The sequence below is a fragment of the Bemisia tabaci genome, unplaced genomic scaffold, assembly GCF_918797505.1.
Source record: "Bemisia tabaci unplaced genomic scaffold, PGI_BMITA_v3".
Lineage (NCBI taxonomy): Eukaryota > Metazoa > Arthropoda > Insecta > Hemiptera > Aleyrodidae > Bemisia > Bemisia tabaci.
In genome coordinates this window covers 9682-29023 of record NW_027311754.1, presented here as the reverse complement: position 1 = coordinate 29023, position 19342 = coordinate 9682, and the positions used below count along the sequence as shown (strand labels likewise).

General features: G+C 39.8%; 1 protein-coding gene across 1 annotated transcript; it reads right to left on the bottom strand.

Moving 5' to 3' along the window:
* Positions 1–590: 590 nt before the first annotated feature.
* Positions 591–18169, bottom strand: LOC109031819 (uncharacterized). Its single transcript, XM_072305822.1, has 5 exons — positions 17985–18169; positions 14329–14429; positions 9420–13078; positions 6317–7211; positions 591–5335 (listed from the first exon to the last, which is right to left on the bottom strand). Exons 1-5 carry the CDS (start codon positions 18061–18063, stop codon positions 4847–4849), a joined length of 5223 nt encoding a protein of 1740 aa, XP_072161923.1. The 5' UTR covers positions 18064–18169; the 3' UTR covers positions 591–4846.
* Positions 18170–19342: the final 1173 nt, after the last annotated feature.

The following is a 19342-nucleotide window of genomic DNA, read 5'->3' as shown; positions in this document are numbered from 1 at the left end:
AACTTAACTACGATCGTCAAGTGTGGTGCCTACAAATACGACAGGAATGATTTTTCATTTAGGTTTTCAAATCAATTTCTCATCAATCAACTTTCTTCTATGTTTTTAATGGACGCACTCTCGTCCTTCTAATTTTTTTGTTTCTCTTGTAATATCTGGCTCTCCTCAAAATCAGCTCTTTCGCTCAGTCCCCCTTTATTAGCTCAGCCTAACAACAACTAATGAATCATTTAAAGCAGTAAAGCCCAAGCTCATTATTTCACCACCATTGGTCAGGGGTGTGTAAACTTCCGGATCATTTGATCATTGTTGCATGCTTGTTCGTGTTCGCCTAAAAAATTTGGGAGGCTTCCCTGCAGTTACTGAAGAAAAAATTTGTGCCTGATGAAAAATTGCAGCTACTCATATAAATGAAGGACGAAAAAAAAAAAAAAAACTTAGTTGTGAAAATTTTGGGGAAATAGGTTTTCAAAGTTGAGTAGTATATTCGAGAGATGTATAGGCTAAGAACTTTCTGCACCCCTGCCATTGGTGGTAATACAATTTGGATCCAAGTAAGGGAAAGACAAAAGAGTTTGCAACTTCTCATCTAAATTTTTAAATTTTTTATTTGCAGTGACAAATTCATACTACGCATACATTGCTTATCTTTTCAATTTTTCTATTTTACACAAATAAAACAAAAAAAAAATTATTGCATCATAAATAGTTCCATAGAAAATGCTTTTAGAAAAAGAACTTATATTTAAGAAACAGGATAGGAAGAGTGCTGAAACCAATATCGACAACATTCACAGCTACAAAGTGTCAACGTCTTCAATCATGTCTGTAAGAAATGCCAATTTGAAATAAACAGATGTGCATGGCATGATTTAATTTCAATTATCAGTCTGATTAAAATTACCAACTTGTTTGTGAGCTTCGAATCATAGCATTATATGCTGAAGTATGTCGAATTATCTGAATTAATTTATCTTCATGGAAATTTTTAAAACTTATCTTTCGCTCTTGGAATATTATTGTCCTATCACCATAAGTTCTCTTTTTACAAAAGTTAAACTTTCTATCCAGAAACTTATAGCTCATCAAACTGTATCATTGTTGCACAAGTAAAGTTCCTGTCAAAGGTACTGCTTAACACATAATAGTCAAAAACTGATTCAAGAAGTGAAATACCTAAGACATTGACATTTACACAAAAATAAGAAAACAGAGAGAAAAAAATATTTAAGTAATTGTTAAAGAGGATCAAAGTAGAAATTTTAAAGAACAAAGTAGATCAGCCAAGGAATTATAATTTTACGTACCTCTTCTATCATTTCAGAAAAAGAAAAGGAGTACACTGAGACAGTAATCTACAGTTGGTAACTCCTTTTGAAAAATAACTAGTGATCGTTGCCTTGAGAGAGCTGTTAATTACCACTTCAATGGTAAGATTAAAAAAAACAAGTGTGTATTGTAACTGAAAATGTTCGCTGTGCATATTTTCAAGACTTAATTAATGAACATTTTCACAGGGAACTTTGAGTGTACATTCTTAAAACTGCTGAGTAAGATCACTCAAATTTACAAAGTAATAATACCAGCTCTCCCGCATTAAAATAAATTGAGGCAAGGAACTCGCAAAAGCACAAGCTGCGTTGCGCGTTTTCCTAATCCACCATTGACAAATGAACCATGTGAATGTGTCTCTTGTGATAAACTTCTTACTTTTCTTCATTAAAACAATACAACTATTTTTCAGAGTTGCTTGGAAACAGATCAAAAACTTGTATTTTACAGAAATAGTAAAATCTCAACAATATAATAATGTGTATTTACAATAAAATTTTTACATCTTTGTACAAAATAATAGAAAGAAGTCTAATCGGTGAAATTCAGTATTTTTAAAATACCTGAGGGGAGAAGGGAAAATGATGCTGATATTAAAGAAAGAAATGCACAAAATTTACACTTGCTCAGTGGTACTGTACCTCTGAAATAACAAAGTAAATACATATTTAGAAATATAAGAAACAAATTTCTTGCCAGTCTGATGATCTGGTAATTTATATAAACACAATTTAATTTGTATTCATTTTGACTAGTTAGCTTTCAAAAATTTATACATAATATTTACAAACGAAATTCAGTTGAAAATATCTACAAATAAAACATCTAAATCGGGGTGGGAAATTACTTACTTATGCGCATTTCATTTTGCGCAAATGTACACTTACTTAAATTAACAAACCTCTCGGCCGTTGTAGCTATCTAAGCTGTATTAAAATGTGAAACGTACAAAAGGGTGGAAACAAAATAAAATTAAAAGAACGTGACATGATATGTTTAGTCATAATAGAATTCAAATCTTCTCCTACTATCAAAATGAGGGCAACTGATTTGGACAACAATTCATTTTCCATGAGAGATATTTCCAGAGTATCTACAAGCGCCAGAAAAGAATCATTGCTTTCTCAATTTGGCAAGCCATAAATTAAGATTGCAATACAGCTGGCCATGTAACTTCCAAAGATACCAGTAAATCAAGCAAGAAAATAACATTACACGCTTTTTCAAGAAATTTACTGTTTTTCTCCTTGATTTTGATGTTTTCTAGACCTCTAGATACTCAGATTTTGCACAGGATTTATAATGTATACAACATAATAACAAGAAACAACTTTTCTACATGTGCTGGTCCACCTGAAACTGTACAGACAAAAAGTGCAAATACTTAAATCCAGTGTTTATGAGAGAACTCATTCAGTTTTCATCTCTTTTGGATCAAATAGTTACATATATTGCTTCATATCGTTAATGAAAAAAAAAATGGACTCTCATGAAATCTTGAGTTTCCAGTATAGCCCTAGAATGGGTACCGCATCAGTTTTATCAATCTAATTGTTCCCAAGCTTATGAATATGGGACTAAGTACATAATATTTCAGTAAGTATTTTGTGCCATAATTGTGCATTGAAAAATTTTATCTCGGAAAGCAGATAGTAGGAACTGTTTTGAGCTTTTCGTCAGTCCATTCAAGATTGCCTTATTCTATGTAGATGTAGACAAACACTGATTTTTGGTTTGTGTATTTCGCCTGATAATTGATAAAGTATCAGGACCTCCTCCGAAGATATTTAATAAATAATAACAGAAATTTTGAAGGAATAATTCAATTAAACCTCAGTTAAACTAATAAGACCATTAAGTTGTGTTTGTACGGATTGTTGCTTTCATCCTTTGTTTTTTTACATATTTATTTATTTTTCTTTACAAAAACCTATTTGTAGTCAAATGGAGGCTGCCGTTTTTTCTCTTTAATTTTCTTCAGCTGAGTTTAATATTTGATACTGGGCAAAATTAGGCGCACAGCAACGAAGAACAACATATAACGATAATAGATAACCAACATTAGCAGAAAAACCTTGAAGAGTAAAAATATTAGTGACAAATGTTCTCTTGGCAAATCCTATTATTGGGTACGGGTTTTAAGGGTATCAAGTATAAAAATAAATGACACTACTGTTGCTAGAGATAATATATGATCTACATAGACTATAAAAGTGATATTATATACTTAAAAGACTTTACTGAATGTAAAATAATACTGGTAGTATTATCACGTATTCAGGTAAAGTTAAGGCATCTCAAAGTTCCATCTTGAAGGCAACTACGTGAATACCTTAAAATTTTTCAAGTATGAGAAAATGAATAAAAAGAAAAGATAATGCGAAAAGAAAGAACCTAACAAAGTAAATAAAAGCCTTTATAATTATGTTATGTGAGGTTAAAATGTTCTTCTAGTCAAAGATTTTAAGTTGACATGATGCAGTCATATGCATATGAATACAAACATCCAAAAGGGGTCAGACAGTTTATTTGAAGAATGGTTTAATTGCTTCAGAGATCCCATTGCATTTTTATCCTCCTCAGATGAGCTAGCCAATCATCAACTTTTTTGAGTTCTACACTAATAAACCTCTTTCCTTCCTCAATTAAAAGACAGATTAGGATTGAACGTAATCTTATGTTTTCAAGATTAGCATGCAGAAATTATTAACATTTTTTAGTTCAAATAGACTATATTGCATGAGAAAACGATAAAAATAATGGATGTAGGGGTATTGATTTTACTGCAAATAGGAAAATGAAGGATATCATGAATAAGAAATTATTTAAAGACGAACATTAACCTCACAACGAAATCAACAATTTTAAATTGTAGACCTTTAAATATGTATTTTGATAAAATAATTTTTTCAAAAATTAAAATGATGCCCACTAATCTAGTAGGAAAGAAACGGGAAAAAACACTTATTTACTTTTATAGGCACTCAGAGGGTTGTACATTTCTCCATGGTTTGGGAGTAATGTACGGGAAATTTGGGACATATATACAGGTATAAAGAGTTGGTTTTGTTCTATTTGGTAGGTTTTTACACTTATGAAGGATAGACAACTAATCAATTGACTCACAAATCTTTCATGATCAATGAAAGAAAAAAATAATTACTCAAGAATGAATTGAATTTCAGCTCAAAATTACCTAAATTCTGTTGACGGATGTTTGACATTCTTAATTGACTCCATTTCAGAAGGTGCCCTCTCATAAAGAATACTGCTGTAGGTTTTGGAAACAACTATATTAATAATGTAAGCTGCCCCAGAGGTCACCTCTTTTTTCATTCAAAGAATGAAAAGTACTCTGCTATATTTTGTAACACAGACAAGTGAATTCGATTTTTTAAAAGTGCAGTCTTTGACAGCTAGGTTTTCAATGGATGGCTAGCATTGAGTGTGTACTTGCAGGATGCCTCCATACCACATAGGCGGCTAAAAACTAGATTTTTACTCATTAAAATGGCTATTTTTGAACACCAAGCAGTTTAGCGACATCGTCAGGTGATTTCGAAAGCAGCATTTTATCAATTATAGACTTATCGTGTATACCCAATAAATTACCGATCAAGTCATTGCCTTCATCACAGTCACCTCTAAGACCCTTCGGCCCTTGAGCATTGTGGCTTTTCCAGAACTTGAGGGAGTTTGTGAAAACAGCTTTAAATGGCGAGTTTATGTTGTTGTTATTGTGATTAATCACCGGTACGGGCAGTTTTGAAGCTAAGAGGCCATTGTCATCGTCACTGTGAGCTGAGTGGTCATCAGTCAACGGGTTCTGCACAAAATTGTTGCCTGAAGAATGCTTCTTGCGGTGTCTCAGCATGCTGTGCTTCAGAGTGAACCTGCGGTCGCAGATATCACATGAGAACGGGCGTTCACCCGTATGTGTTCGCATGTGCCGTCGAAGATCCTCCGCTGACCAGAAACGGCGCAGGCAAAAAGCGCATTTCACCTGAGGAATAAAAATGTACATAGGTCAGTCCAGAGATTGACAATATTTGACCATCTTTGGGTAGAGGAACTCTAATGTAAAAACCACTCAGAATTAAGTTATTGACCACGGAAATATTTTAAAAATATCTACCCTAGTAGCAACAACTGAAAAAACAATTTTTAAAAAACTCTAAATTTCAAAAAGCCAGCCCTTGGAAAAACTATTAAGATATTCGTATTAAGAAACCCTTTTTGGCTAGTTTTTTACGTAAAATTTACGAGCGGTAAAATTCGAGTAAAAAAGTGTTAAAAATACTCTAACAATATCAACTAAGGTTTTCCAAAAATGTCTGAAAAAATGTTAAAAAAACTACAGTGGTATTATAGAAGTTTTTTAAGAAAAATTCCGCAAATTTTACTTTGAAAAAATAGCCAAAAGCGGTTTCCTAATATGAAAATTTTAACAATTTTTTAAGAGTTTCTGAAAAATGTTTGAAAGGTCATTGCTACTAGAGTAGCCAAAAAAAACATTCTTAGGTCATACAATATTGGAATTCGATTGTCTGAAGATCGCAGTTTAGAAATCAGAACTAAGAGTCTGTCATTTTAAGTGTTGTGTATGTTGCCTACTTCCTATTTGAAGGGGCCCCATTTATTGAAACTTATTGCTATAAAATTCAAATAAGCGGTAATTTTTCATTGCATTGCAAATTGCCTATCTCTTTGACACATGGAGCTCATTTTGTTGAGAGTTTAAAATTGGCATAAATCAACTAAATAATGTAAAAATATTGCAATTTAATGATGACAAAAATTACAATTTTATTGAGATTAAATCGCAATTTAATTTCAACATTTTCGTTGCACTGTGCTACTTGGGTCATACAAGGTACCCAGTTGTTTAACCTCATTTGTTTGTGACCTATAATTCTAAATATCAAGTGATATAATACTAACAATAGTAAAATTAACAGCTCTAATTCGGCACGTAGGAACTTACCTTGCGGTTAGCATAATCAGGAAACTTCCCTCTCAGCTGTTCAATATTCTCCTCTCCATGGGTCGAGTTTTCTTCTATATGCGAGTTTTCCTCGTTAACAGATCCGTTGGCATCAAGAGCACCTTTTGAGATGAGCAACTGGAATTCCGTCGAGTGCCGGTCCCGAATATGATCCAAGGCCTCGTGCCTCTCAGCGTAGCTACTGTCACACAAATGGCATTTGAACGGCAAATCCGTCGACCCTGGCACAACTGAAACCTGGTCAATTGTTGGTGTAGAAGAGTCCACTGTCGGCTGAAGGAGCAGTGGAGGATTGTTGGACCGGCTCTCTACCTCAGAATTGTCTCTCTCCTCGGGTCGAGGCGAGTCTTTGACAACATCTATTTCCTCGCTGCTCCCCTGACTTTCGTACTCGCTGAGGTTGCCATCGCGTTGTTCATTCTCGCAATCGCTATGGTTGCCACTGTCGAGTCTCTCACTTTCTACCGGTTTTCCATTGTGTTTCTCAGACATGTGCTTCTTGAGGTTGTCTAGTGTAGAGAAGGTTGAACTTGGGCAGTTTTTACATTTGTACGGTCTCTCTGGGACGTTGCGGGTCGTGAAATTGAGTGCTGAGTTGGGCTTGTTGCAATCGACAGGGTTCACCTCGGCGGTTTGGACTGGACTGCTGTGTTTGCGCTGTAAATGTCTGTCGCAGTTTGACTTGGTGGTGAATAAAAGAGGGCACTGGGGACATTTGTAGGGCTTTTGACCCGTGTGGGTCAGAACGTGGCGGCGGAGAGAGGATGTCCAAGGGAACTTCCTGCTGCAATATGGGCATGACACTCGGTTCGGTGCCAAGGAGTAAGCGCTTTTTTTCTTTACTTGACCTGTGCTGCTGTTCTCTGGTTCCGACCTGCAACAAATCCAATGGAAATTTAATGTTTGAATTTCCAAAGCCAAAAAAACGGTATGTAATTGGAGTTAAATCGACGGTGAAAATACCAGACCACGTATCTCGGTTTGTGACGTCGCTGATGCTGTCATACTTATTGTTTAGTAGATACCTACTCAACGTCATTTCTTGAAAATGCGGTGATTTTTCTTCTCTATGTGAATTGGTCTCTTGTCATTAAAATGCTGAATCTCAAACAATGCCGACCCTCTAATCTAGGTAGTCACCTCTGTTAAAAATGTTCTCATGGGGATCATGGAATTGATTGGGACCTGATGGGCGCTCATGGGTATACCGAGGAAAAGACTGGGATTCCATGGGGAAGAACTGCTAGGGTGACCATAGGGTTGATAGGGTGCCCAGGGAGGAAGGCAGCAAGTTGTCTTTTCATATCTCTGCACTTTATTCCTGTCTATAACATCCCACGGGGGAACTTGGTAAGTTTGGGCCCCAAAAATAAACCGGGGTCTCCATGGCAGCACCAGGGTTAACTGGAATAATTGCCAGAGTATAAAAAGCAAACTGCAGCTTTAGATATCGCAACTCACCCCTTGTGTTCACAATTGGATTAGTCAAACCTATATAAAAAGTTACTGCTCAACCTATCCCATGGTAAAAATTGGCAGTTGAATCTGTGTTCCAAAATTACCAATAGACCTTCGGCCGGCTCTAAGATTCCAAAAAAATTTTTTAAAAGCTTCTATAGCCGGCTACACAATTTATTATAGCCTTTTATAGCCCGATGGCGACTAAGAACTCACATGCCAGGCGATAAAGTGTACGGCTACACGTCAATAATTGCGGATCTAGGACTTAGTGAGTTTTGGGAACCACTGCTCCTCTTTTGGGCCGTAGATCGTGATTTATTTTTGCGAGGAAAAGCTCCTTATTTTGATCGATGCCTGCCATTCCGTAATATATTAGAGCGACTTCAGTTTGTATTGATACTGTGCAATACCTCTGGTGTGAAATAGTTGCTTCATGTGGCACGCTGCGGTGCGGCAGGCGGGCAGCCAGCGCGAAACGCCGAAACGCGCATTGGCGCCTACAAACCTAACAGGGATACTTCACGCGTTGCGCAATGCGTGAAGTATCCCTGTTAGGTTTGTAGGCGCCAGTGCGTCGCCGCTCCGCTTTGCGTTGGGCTCTAATATTTAATCTGGCGGAGTCAGCGTTATTCAACTCATGATTTTATATGTATTTGCACATCCTGTATGGATTATTCTCATTTTAATTGATGGAAAAAAATATGTATTAAAGGAAAATATAACGTGTGTTTTGTAAATATTAAGGTGGTTCCTTATCAAACTTAATGATTTCCAGAGCACACGAATTTCTAAACAATTTCTTATGGCCTTTTATAATCGATGGCGAAAAAGCAACAGCCAGGCGATAAAGTGTAAAGCCCGGCGATAGGAACTATAGCCCGGCTGCATAATTTTTTATCGCTTCGTATAGCCCGGCCGTATGATTTTCTCCGCATTCTACAGCCAGCTATATGATTTTCTGTAGCCTTCTTTAGCCGGCTATAAGAATTCCTATGGTATTTTGAAACGCAGCTCTTATCGCCAATTTTTACCAGGGATTTAATGCAGTTTTGAATTGAAGATAGTTAGAATAAACTTGTTTTCTTATGTTGCATTTCAAAATCGATTAATTTATTTGTAGAGGGACTTAATTTCACAAAATTTGCTAAACTTGCCTCAAAGTGCATTTATAAATGAGCGGACCATTCAGGAAATCTTCCAAAAAAATGATCTGATTTGGGCTGGTTGTAAAGGAAAATCTCTCCTCTTCAGAGAAATTTTCTCAGTTGTCCTTCCAAGGAAATCTTTCAACGAATTTTACTGAATTTGATCGATTATGGGAGGATTCTCTTTTGCAAGGGAATTTTCCTAGCTACCTATCGATGCGTCTGTAAACTGGACTACATTTTGCAATTAGGAACTATAAATTCCAGCCCGGTTCAAAAAAAACGTATGTGCCCTTAGTTTCCCTATGCACATAAGTGTTTTTTCAGATGAGCCAGAATTTATAGGTCCAAATTGCACAATGCAGTCCAACTATCCTTCTCAATTTTAAAACATTGCAATGAATTCATGCTCCTGTGCGAGCAAATGGATCCAATTAGGTTAGAAATATCAAAATGGTATCAACTAATCAACTCACTTGTTCTCATCACTGCCAGAGATATTGCCCTCGCTGGTGCTGCCAGGCATGAAACCCTCCTCCTCCTCTTCACTCGCTTCACCAGCCGCATTCTCATCCTCGGCCTTAAAGAACTGCTTGAAGGTTTGCGTCGATGCGTTATCCAGGATGCGAGAAACGCTAGCCAAGTCTGCATTCTCCTCTTTTTTTGGCGTCGAAGTAGATTTTTTCTCCTCCTCCTCTTCTTCTTTTACTTCCGGCACCTCCAAAGATTTCTCCTCTTCTTCTTCATCGATCACCAGTTCTTCCATATCTTCGTCGTCTCTAGACTCCTCCTCTCCAGCATCAGATTCGTCATCCCTCTCCTCATGCTGGAACTTGGATTTCAACTGCTGAGAAATGGCGAACTTCACCTCATCGGAGATACCCATGTACGGTTTCGATTGGAAATTCAACTCCAAAGATCTTTCACTCGAGTTCCGTTGGAAGGAATCGCTTTCTTCATTGGATGTAAGAGAGTGTCTGCTGTTGCTTTGAGCGTAACTCGCTGGGAAAGGAATGATGAGACCTGCATGAGGCTCATATAAAGGAGCCTTCAGATAGCCTCCTCGCCCACGCGATCCATTGCTCCCTCTCTGTCGCTGACTCCAGTACTGAGGGTGTTGTTGTTTGATGTGCCGCTCCATGTTGGAGCGCAAAGTGAACCTTGCGGAGCAGTGCTCGCAGGCGAAAGGCCGTTCGGTGCGGTACCTGCGTTGCTTCTGCTTCGGGATCAGCATCCCATTCTTGATCACCATTTTTATGGAGGATGATGGATCGTTCTTCAAAGACTTTGGTAATTGTGTAATATTGTCGGGTGATTGCTTTTCTTGGGTCATGAAATTTGTCATCTCTTGAGTTGCGGGTGGCTGACCCAGATCGGGTGACTTGGCCGTCGGAGAGAAGGATTTTGTCAGCGATTCGTTTTTAGCAGACTCCATTTGTCGATTGAACTCGGCTAGCGCGTGCTGTTGTAAGGCTTGGAATCTGTCCGCTGCTGAGACAACGGATAACTGGTCCAGCATCAATGAGCCACCAGAAGTTAGCTGGAAGCCACGCATTATCTCTTTCTGCCACTGCTCTTTGGCCGCCGCGAGTTCTGGTGTTGTCGGGGAAAACATGAATGGGGGAGGTGGCAGGAGGTATGGTGGAAACGGCGCGGCAGCAAATGGGAATGTAGGACCGGAGCCCAGGTAGGGTGGGTGTGAATTGAGATTCAAGTTGTTGGCGTACAAGTTGCTCAACAAATTTTTCGGATCAGTTTTTCGGTACGCGCTCTCAGATGGCGAAGCTCTCTGTTCCTCTTTCAGCGACTTCACTTCATCCGATAGTTCAGCGTTGTTCGTAAAATTAGGAGAGCTAGATACCCTGTCTAGTTTTGGATAGGTTGACTTCTTCGACAAGTCTTGTGGAGCGTGCTGTTCTTCATCGTCCAAATTGTCTTCCGTCTCAAAGTCTTCATCCTCGGAAGCAGAAAAATCTGAATTCCTACTCTTATTGCATTTTTCAGCGGACAGGCTTACATCACTATCGTCTTTCTTCTTCTTGCTCAAATCCAGGACATCCATGGACAAATCTAGAGGGTGGTGGCTCAAACTTTCATGCTGCAAACTTTCACTTTCTACAGATTTAAAAGTCTGATCGAGTTCATTTCTTTCACTGTCCTCGTCATCTGAGGAAAGGGAGCTTTCGTCCAGATGGGGTTTCTTTATTTCGATATCATCGCGATCGTTATCGCTCCCTGGTCGCTTGAGCTCATCAGAGTGGTGGGACAAAGGCGGAGTAATTGTCGACCGCTCTGGAGATTCTTTTTTGATATCCGGTAAAAGCGTCCTGTCGATTATTGCTTCCGTTTCCTTTCCAGAATTTAGAGTATCTTGGTACTCTGCAAAAAGTAGACGTTTTACATTTTTCATATCCGGTATACTGTTAGTAGAGTCTTCGGATGGGTGATAGATAATCGACTTCTTCACCTCCTCCCGCGACGCTTTTGCATGCCTGTTCTTCAGATGTCTTTCGCAGTTTGCTTTGGTCGTAAATGCGTAGCGGCAAATGGAGCACTGGTAGGGTCTCTCCCCGTTGTGGGTCCGCATGTGACGTATGAGCGCCGCTTTATCCGTGTTCTGGTGAGGGCACATGTTGCAGCGATAAATGCCGTTACTCGGGCTATTAGTTAAATGAATCCTATTATGACCTTTGAGTGCTCGCAAGTTCGTGAAAACCGACTTGCAAAGGCGGCAAGGGAACTTCCCTTCTAATTTCATCTTACGGAACTCGGCCGCAAAGCAGTCTTGCTGTTCCTCCTCGGCGTTGAGATCAAAATTCCTGGAGCCCGAGTCTGGAGGGGTCACCTCTAAGCTGGACGGCTGAGGGGATTTAGACAGATCCGTTATGAAATTAGCCGAAGTGACATTGATGATACTTTGGATATCGGCCAGGTCTTTGTTTTCTAGGGTTCCGTTCATGCTCAGAGCCCGCTTAAATAAATGCACTTTTTGTGGCGAGTTGCTAGGAGATAAACTCGATGATCTGTTTTGTAAATCTAAACCAGCGAAAAAGCTGTCACGCTTTTTGTCTTCTTCCGTGGAGCTCATCGAATAGTTCCATTTTCTGAATGACTTGGAGCTCAGATCCGTAGGTCCCTCGTTCTCGCTCGAGGAAACGTCTCCCTGCTCAATGTAGCTTTCAACAGAGGAAGAATAGCTCAGCGAGAGACATGCCTGCTCATGAATAGTTAGCGCGTCTGCGCATGGAAACGCTCTATGGCATTTTTCACACTGGAAATTCAAAAATAGACTAGCAGATCGATGCAGCTGTTTCTCACAAACTGTTTTAGCGATGTACGGGAACTTCTCACTGGAAAAATCGACAAATGTCAAGTCTTTGAATCCAACCAACCCTCTTTCACTCGACTTCAACTCCTCATCGGGGTGTTTCATCGTTCGGTGTAGATTAAGTTTCTTATGGTTAGAGAATTCTAAATTACACGGATTGCATTTTATTTTATAATCGGGGTGTGCATCCTCTATGTGGTTCTCCAAAACATGCAGCGTGGAAAAATCTTCCCGGCTGCAGACTGGGCAACTGAACCACTGCCCATCACAATTGATTCTTTGTCTAAACTCGATTGCGTTCGAGCTAGGGTCGCGCGTTCTCTCGCATTTCGAGGGCATATCGATACTATTATTATTGAATTCTCCGGTGGAAGAATTAACTCTTCGTTTTTTATTGAAAAAAGGGGATTTTTGGTTTTCGGAATTACTATCGGTGCTACTATCGCTTTCATTACAGTTAGACTCATTAACTCTTCCATGGAGATTATGAGCTGTCCGGATGTGCCTGTGCATGTTTCCGTTGGTTTTGAACAGGAGTCCGCAAATGTGACAGCGGAAAGGGCGCTCTCCTGAGTGGACTAGGACGTGGCGATCCAGTGAGCTGGCAGAGCCGAGGACTTTGCCGCAGATACGGCATGTGAAGCCTTTGCTGGAATTCACGTTTGATGGCTCGGAATCATTGTTATGAGATCGTATGTGGAGGGTGAAGTCGTGTTGATTTGATAAGGCAGTCTTGCAAATTGGACAAACGCACTGCAGTTCGTTGTCACTTTTGGCTCTTCCATTTTCTAGCGATTCATTCTTTGTCTGGAATCAAGAGAAAAATCGATAAGTCAGTTGGAACATAAAGTGTGTATTCTAAATTCATGTTATCCTACATTAGCACGGAAAAACTTTTTTTTTTTTAGATATATACTTTTTTGATAGTTCGGCCAAACAATTTGTAATGAGAGAGAGTAGAAAAAAAAAATGTAGTACTTTTTCTTCAGTTCAAGTACCTATTGTCGCAGGAAGGGTGAAAGCACTGATAACACGTTCAAAAATAACCAGAGATTATTTTAATACCACTATTCAAACTCTTAAGAACGCATATTGCCTACCCTCTCAAGTGAAGGGGAAAAAATGCAAGGAGCTGCACCACAACTAAAACCTAGAGCAATATTCATAGCATTTCATTCACCGGAAATGAGAACGGTAAGGAATTGGAATCAACGCCAACAGTTACTTAAATTGTATTTCAAATACGCTTTCCGTTTCTGAGTCTGTATTTATCTCTTTTCCTTCACATAGAAAGAGCTTTCATTTAAATTACGGAGAGCGTAAAGTACGGTAAAAAGAATCTTCATCCACCATCTGATTCATTGATTTCACATAAATTCCACATTCGAATTGCACGTTTGCTTTTGCTATGTGTCACGTGCACGTCTATGCTTATGGTTTGTACCTCGATAAAATCTGAGCCCTTCTTTAAACATCGTAGAGAACGGAACGCTCTTTCCACTCAAAGCAACGCGAAGAACAGTGAAAGAATGCACGAAGTTGGGTTCGAACCCAACATACAACTATATTAACTTCGCGGTGGGCCGGGTTGCATACGCTAGATTTTGCGGGCGAAGTCTAAGATCCTTCCAACTCAAAACAACGCGAAGAACAGTGGAAGAATGTACGAAGTTGGGTTCGAACTCAACATGCAACTATATTAACTTCGCGGTGGGCCGAGTTGCATACGCTAAATTTTTCGGGCGAACTCCACGATCTGCCCACAGCCTTCGCGTTCTCGCGAGCTGTGCACATACACGCGCAGGCGCGATCAGTGCATTCCTCGAGTATATACAACCCGGCTCACCGCGTTATTCTGTTTGTAATGTTTTCTCTCTGTTATCTGAGGAGCCTAGATAAAGTTATACGGGATATTCTCGGAAGATTCCAATTCCAAAAGGGGTAATGCAAAAATTTAATTAAAATTTAAATTTAAACTGTGTAACTTAGGCGACATTTTTCTGCAAACCTATAAAACGGATTTAGAGTCCTTACAATTTACATGTTGAAAAACTTACCAATCCATATTCTAGATCATTCTTGTGCTCGAACCCTTCTTTCCCGATGCGCAACTGGAGATCCTCGTTTTTCACGTTGGCGGGGAGTTTCGAACGCATTTCTGAGGAAAAGACAAATTAGTTTTCATTAGATTAGATTAGAAGTTTCCGTGTATTTTTTTCTAATTATTGATAAAATACGCGGGAACTGCACGATATTTACCGCAAATTTACTTCGGAAATCGACTTCTCAAAAGTGTCGAATCCGATGATGCAATCGCAAATCATTTGAACGTATTATTGAGCGCCTCAACATAGAAAAGGATGAAGTCTGATGACAGAGGAAACGCGCACGTTGCTCTGCCGTGCTAAGGAAAAACGTCGTATGAACGTTCTAATGTTGCCAAATTTACCCTGAAAAACATTTATTTTGGAAGAAAGTTATGCTTATTTTTTCTCGAAACCTTCAGATATTTTGGATAAAATTTCGAAAAAAAATGTATAGAAATATACATATTTACACCTTTGTCAACAAATTCGTACATTATGAAAGGAAATTTGACAACGCCTGGCGGTTTATACGTCGTTTTTTCTGGCACGGCAGTGCAAGTACACCAAGTATCATCCGGCGTTACCATAGCTTCGTCTCGTTATCTCGTTTTCTCGTCAATTTTCTGGTACTTTTAGCCGAGCGATGTCGATGGCTAAACCCTAAAACACGTACTTCAAAATAAGACGCTGCAAATTTCCTCTCGTTTTTTTTTTATTTTTTTTTTTTTTTATTTTGCTTTTCAGAAAAGAAACTTGAGAATATTCCTTGAAATTTCCGTTTAGGTATTTTTTTCCTACTCTATCAAGATTATCCCCTTAAATTTAGGGCTTTAAAAACATATTTTCGGGAGGAGTTAGATGTTTTCAGGTGCAATCGTTTCATTATTGGGTAAAATTTAAAGGTGTCAGCAGCATTCGAGTAAGATCCAAAATTACCATAATTTCTTCATCTTCAAATTCCCTGATTTTCCCGAATTTGCTTTTCCCCGACTCCAAAATTTTAGGATTTTCTAATTTTCCATGACAATCGAAAAAAACTTCCATTTTGATTTTCCCCCTTTAAATTGCACTCACTTCTGCTAACACACCTCGCAAAATTCCCTAACTTTTTTAGTGAATTATTCCCTGACTGTCCCCGGTCGCCGCAAATTCCCTTATTTTCCCTGACCTTCCCGGTTTCCCAGACCGCCGGTAACCCTGAAGATGCATTCAGTGGCGTGGCGTGTTTTGCGATATATCGATTGATCTGCCATTCAATTCTATGGAAAAGGATCGATAAACACGGTGTTCGCAGCGAAAACCTTAATAATCGATTTTTTACCACAGCCTCAAATGGGGAAATATCGATACTCGGTCTTTCACGCCACGCCACTAATGCATTCGACATCCCAATATTCGCTCACTTTGGATATAGGTCCATCTTAAGATGTGAGTTTCTAACCTCAGACGCAAGAGCGCGCGCGCCAGCGACGATGCCACAGGACGCGAATCAGGACGTGCGAGAGACGATCTGCGGAAAATCGCGGGAATGGACGGACGAAAGCGCATGGGGAGCCGATGCTGAGGCTGACGAAACTGGGTGGAAATCTCCCGGAGATAGGCGCTAGGCCGCCGGATGATTTGTTTGGAATCAGAGCCAAAGCTCGTCTCTATGGAAACCCGACATGGCGACGCTCCGCGGATGTAAGGACACAACGCCACCTCAAGGAGACCCCTGTCCCCCGTTTGACACCGTGCTTTGTGTGGCTCACGAGGAGTGGGTTGCGCCCGGCGACGATGTGATGAATGATAAATATTGACGCTGCTGCTAAATCGGGCTGGAATCGTCCTGGGTTCCGGTGAGCGCCTTCAGATGTCCCCCGTTTCCATGGGCACCCAACAAAACTCCCCGTCTCTCGACATTCCCCCGCGAGAGAGCGGGCCAGGGGAGGGATCCGCGAAGGGCGCATGCACCCCCCTCCCCCACCGATGCGCGCCCTCCGCGGGGGCGGGGCTACTCGCGCTCTCTCTGCCACTCGTGGAGCTTTCTGAGGAGCGCATTCGTCGCACGGAGATACAAGGGAAGACGCCGTGTGAACATTCGCACCTTGCCGGATTTCCCCTCGTAAAATGTTGATTTTTGAGGAAAGTCATGAATATTGATTTTTGAGGAAAGTCGTGAATATTGATTTTTGAGGAAAGTCGTGAATATTTATTTTGAGAAAGTCGTGAATATTTATTTTGAGAATAGTCATGAATATTAATTTTTCGAATATTCAGATACTTTAGATCACATTGCGAAGGAAATTCGCTGAAAATTGGAAGGAGAGATAAAGTGGCGTCATTTGGGGCGAGCAAGGGGGGCTCCCCCTATAAGTCGATAAGTTTCTCAAAATTTAAAAAAATTCAAATTAATTTCAATTCCTTTTCGAGACAGCTGGATACCCGTTTTCCCGATGGAATTCTTATTGTCGTAACGAGAACTTCATTCGGACAGCGGGAATTCTACTTTTTTGAAAAGAAATTTAATGAGGAATTATAAACAGGAGTTCTCAACACCGCAATCTTGATCTGTGGTTTCGAAGTTTTACCAGCGATTTGTGCTCACTGACGTGACGTAAGTAAACAGAACTAAAATCTGCCCAAAACTAAAGTACCCTGTGAAGAGAGTTTGGACACCTGGCCGAGCCCTTGTCACGTATGATCGCACAATCAAGAGTGTTCCGCTTGAAAAATTGTATTTTTCGACAAAACATGACAGCGAAGGGGACCAATACTTTTCGATTACTTTGAAGCACGTGTTGGGGAGGGCAAGGCGGAGGATGAGGGGAATTTCGGGCTGGCCTAATAACTAGACCTAATCATCTTCAAACAACTTGTTTTTTATGTCTATCAGTTTTATGAAAAAATATCGATCACTCAGCAACTTAACAAAAATTGGTCCGACGCAAGTTCCCTCATGCACTCCTCCCTCCCACTTTGTCAACTTCCCAGGTATCGATCCCAGGAATTTTCGGTAAATTTACCGCGTTCCTGGCAGTGGCGATTCTTTAAAGTTGGCAACACTGTTTTCCTTCATTTAAATGTATGACAGGGTTGCCACAGAATTTAGAAAATGAAATTCCCTGACATTTACCTGATTTCCTGACACATTTTGGTGGAATTCCCTGACAATTAAAGATGTGACAGAATGGTTAAGAAGGCATAATTGAAAATAGTTTTCAGGCAAAATTTGTTGTTCGAAACCTCAAACCCATTCTAGAAAGCAAATGAAGGTGATTTAACAAATTTTCCCTGACATTTCCCGGTTTTCCCTGACTTTTTAAAATTCCCTGACATTCCCCGGTTTCCCGGTTATCCCTGACTGTTGTCTGTGAATATTGTTGAACGGGTGAGGAAAATTCACCAAACAATGAAAATGTGGTCGGTTAGTTTTCTTGAATGTGAAATACATCATATGATATTATCATAATTCTTGATGTCGGTAGATTCGCCTCCATTCAATTGGACTGGCAAAAGAGGGATCCAGTGGGATTAGGAATGATACCACTAAAGATGCTCGTGGGAGCGCGTTTTGCCTACTTCGTCGTATGAAGGCGAATCCATTGACACAGATGTTCGGTGTGAGAGAACAGGTAGATACTTACCAAGAGATCTAGCGACGGATCCAGGCGAGGGAATGGAAACAGCATTGAACTGAGGATGGAATGTTGCCATGTCCTGCATGTTTCGCAGTAATTAAAACTTTCGACTCGCTGATTCTACAGACGAATCGAGTCCTCGCTGCTTGGGTCACTCCCTGAAACAGAAAAATGTTCACCTCAGTTGCCGGACGAAATCTTTGCGCGAAATCATGCAGATACGATTTGTCGTTTTCTAGACGATCGAATGTAACTCCATTCAAAGATTGCAGAATTAACTCAAACAATGCAGTTTTTTTGCATGAATACGACTGAGCAATTTTATCCCAAAATATTACCCATTTCTGAGGCTATCGGACGAAAAATCCGTCAATTTTTTATTTAGAAACGTTCAAAAATCTTTGTTGACCGCGCCAGGTTAACGAAAGCTAACAAGCACAAGACACAACGCAGCGTCCTTGGGCGCTAGATCTCCGGTTGGTTCCCCAGTGAGTGTTACTCCGAGCAGAATGCTCTCCTTGAAGAAAATGAATTACTCATCGGAATGAATGTTTTTTCTCGATAATTGTGCAGTGGCGTGGCGTGCTTTACGATACATCGATTGATCCGTCATTTAAACCTATGGAAAAGTATCGATAGTTAGAGTGTTCGCAACGAACACTTTAATAATCGATTCTTTACCATAGCTTCAAATGGGGGAAATATCGATAGTCGATCATTCACGCTACGCCACCGTAATTGTGGGAACTCTTCTCTGGAGCATTCTCTGTGCAACTGTGGCTATTGTGCCGCGCGTCAGCGTTTACTGACATGTTTTATCCTCTACTGGTGGACCGCTTGACAAGGTCTGTGTTCTGCCGTGGTAAGGAGAAACGCCGTAAGAGCCTTCAGACATTGCCAAATTTCCTCCGATAAAACCGAATTTACTGAGAAAATTGCGAATAGTGTATTCCAAAATTTTCAGACAATTTTGTACGCATATTAATCTAAAATATCTGAAAATTTTAAGGACAAAAATGCATAAATGTTGTAGAAAATACACGTTTTATCAAGGGAAATTAGGCAACTCTCGAAGGTTCATGCGGCGTTCTTCCTTAGAACGGCAGTATTTCAGCATTATGTTGCATCATATCGATGACCAAAGTGCGAAACCACGTATTTCCATTGCGGTGTATTAAAATTTCCACTTCTATTTTATTTGTTCAAAGAGAAAGAAACAAACTTTAAGGCTAGAGATTCTTATGATAAAAGAAAAGACAAATAAAAATCAGAGAAATTTTAAGATTTTACTCTGACTAGTTTTCCAGGGATGAAATAAAGTATGACAGGAAGCTTGCAACGTCGCAAACAAAGATACATAATCT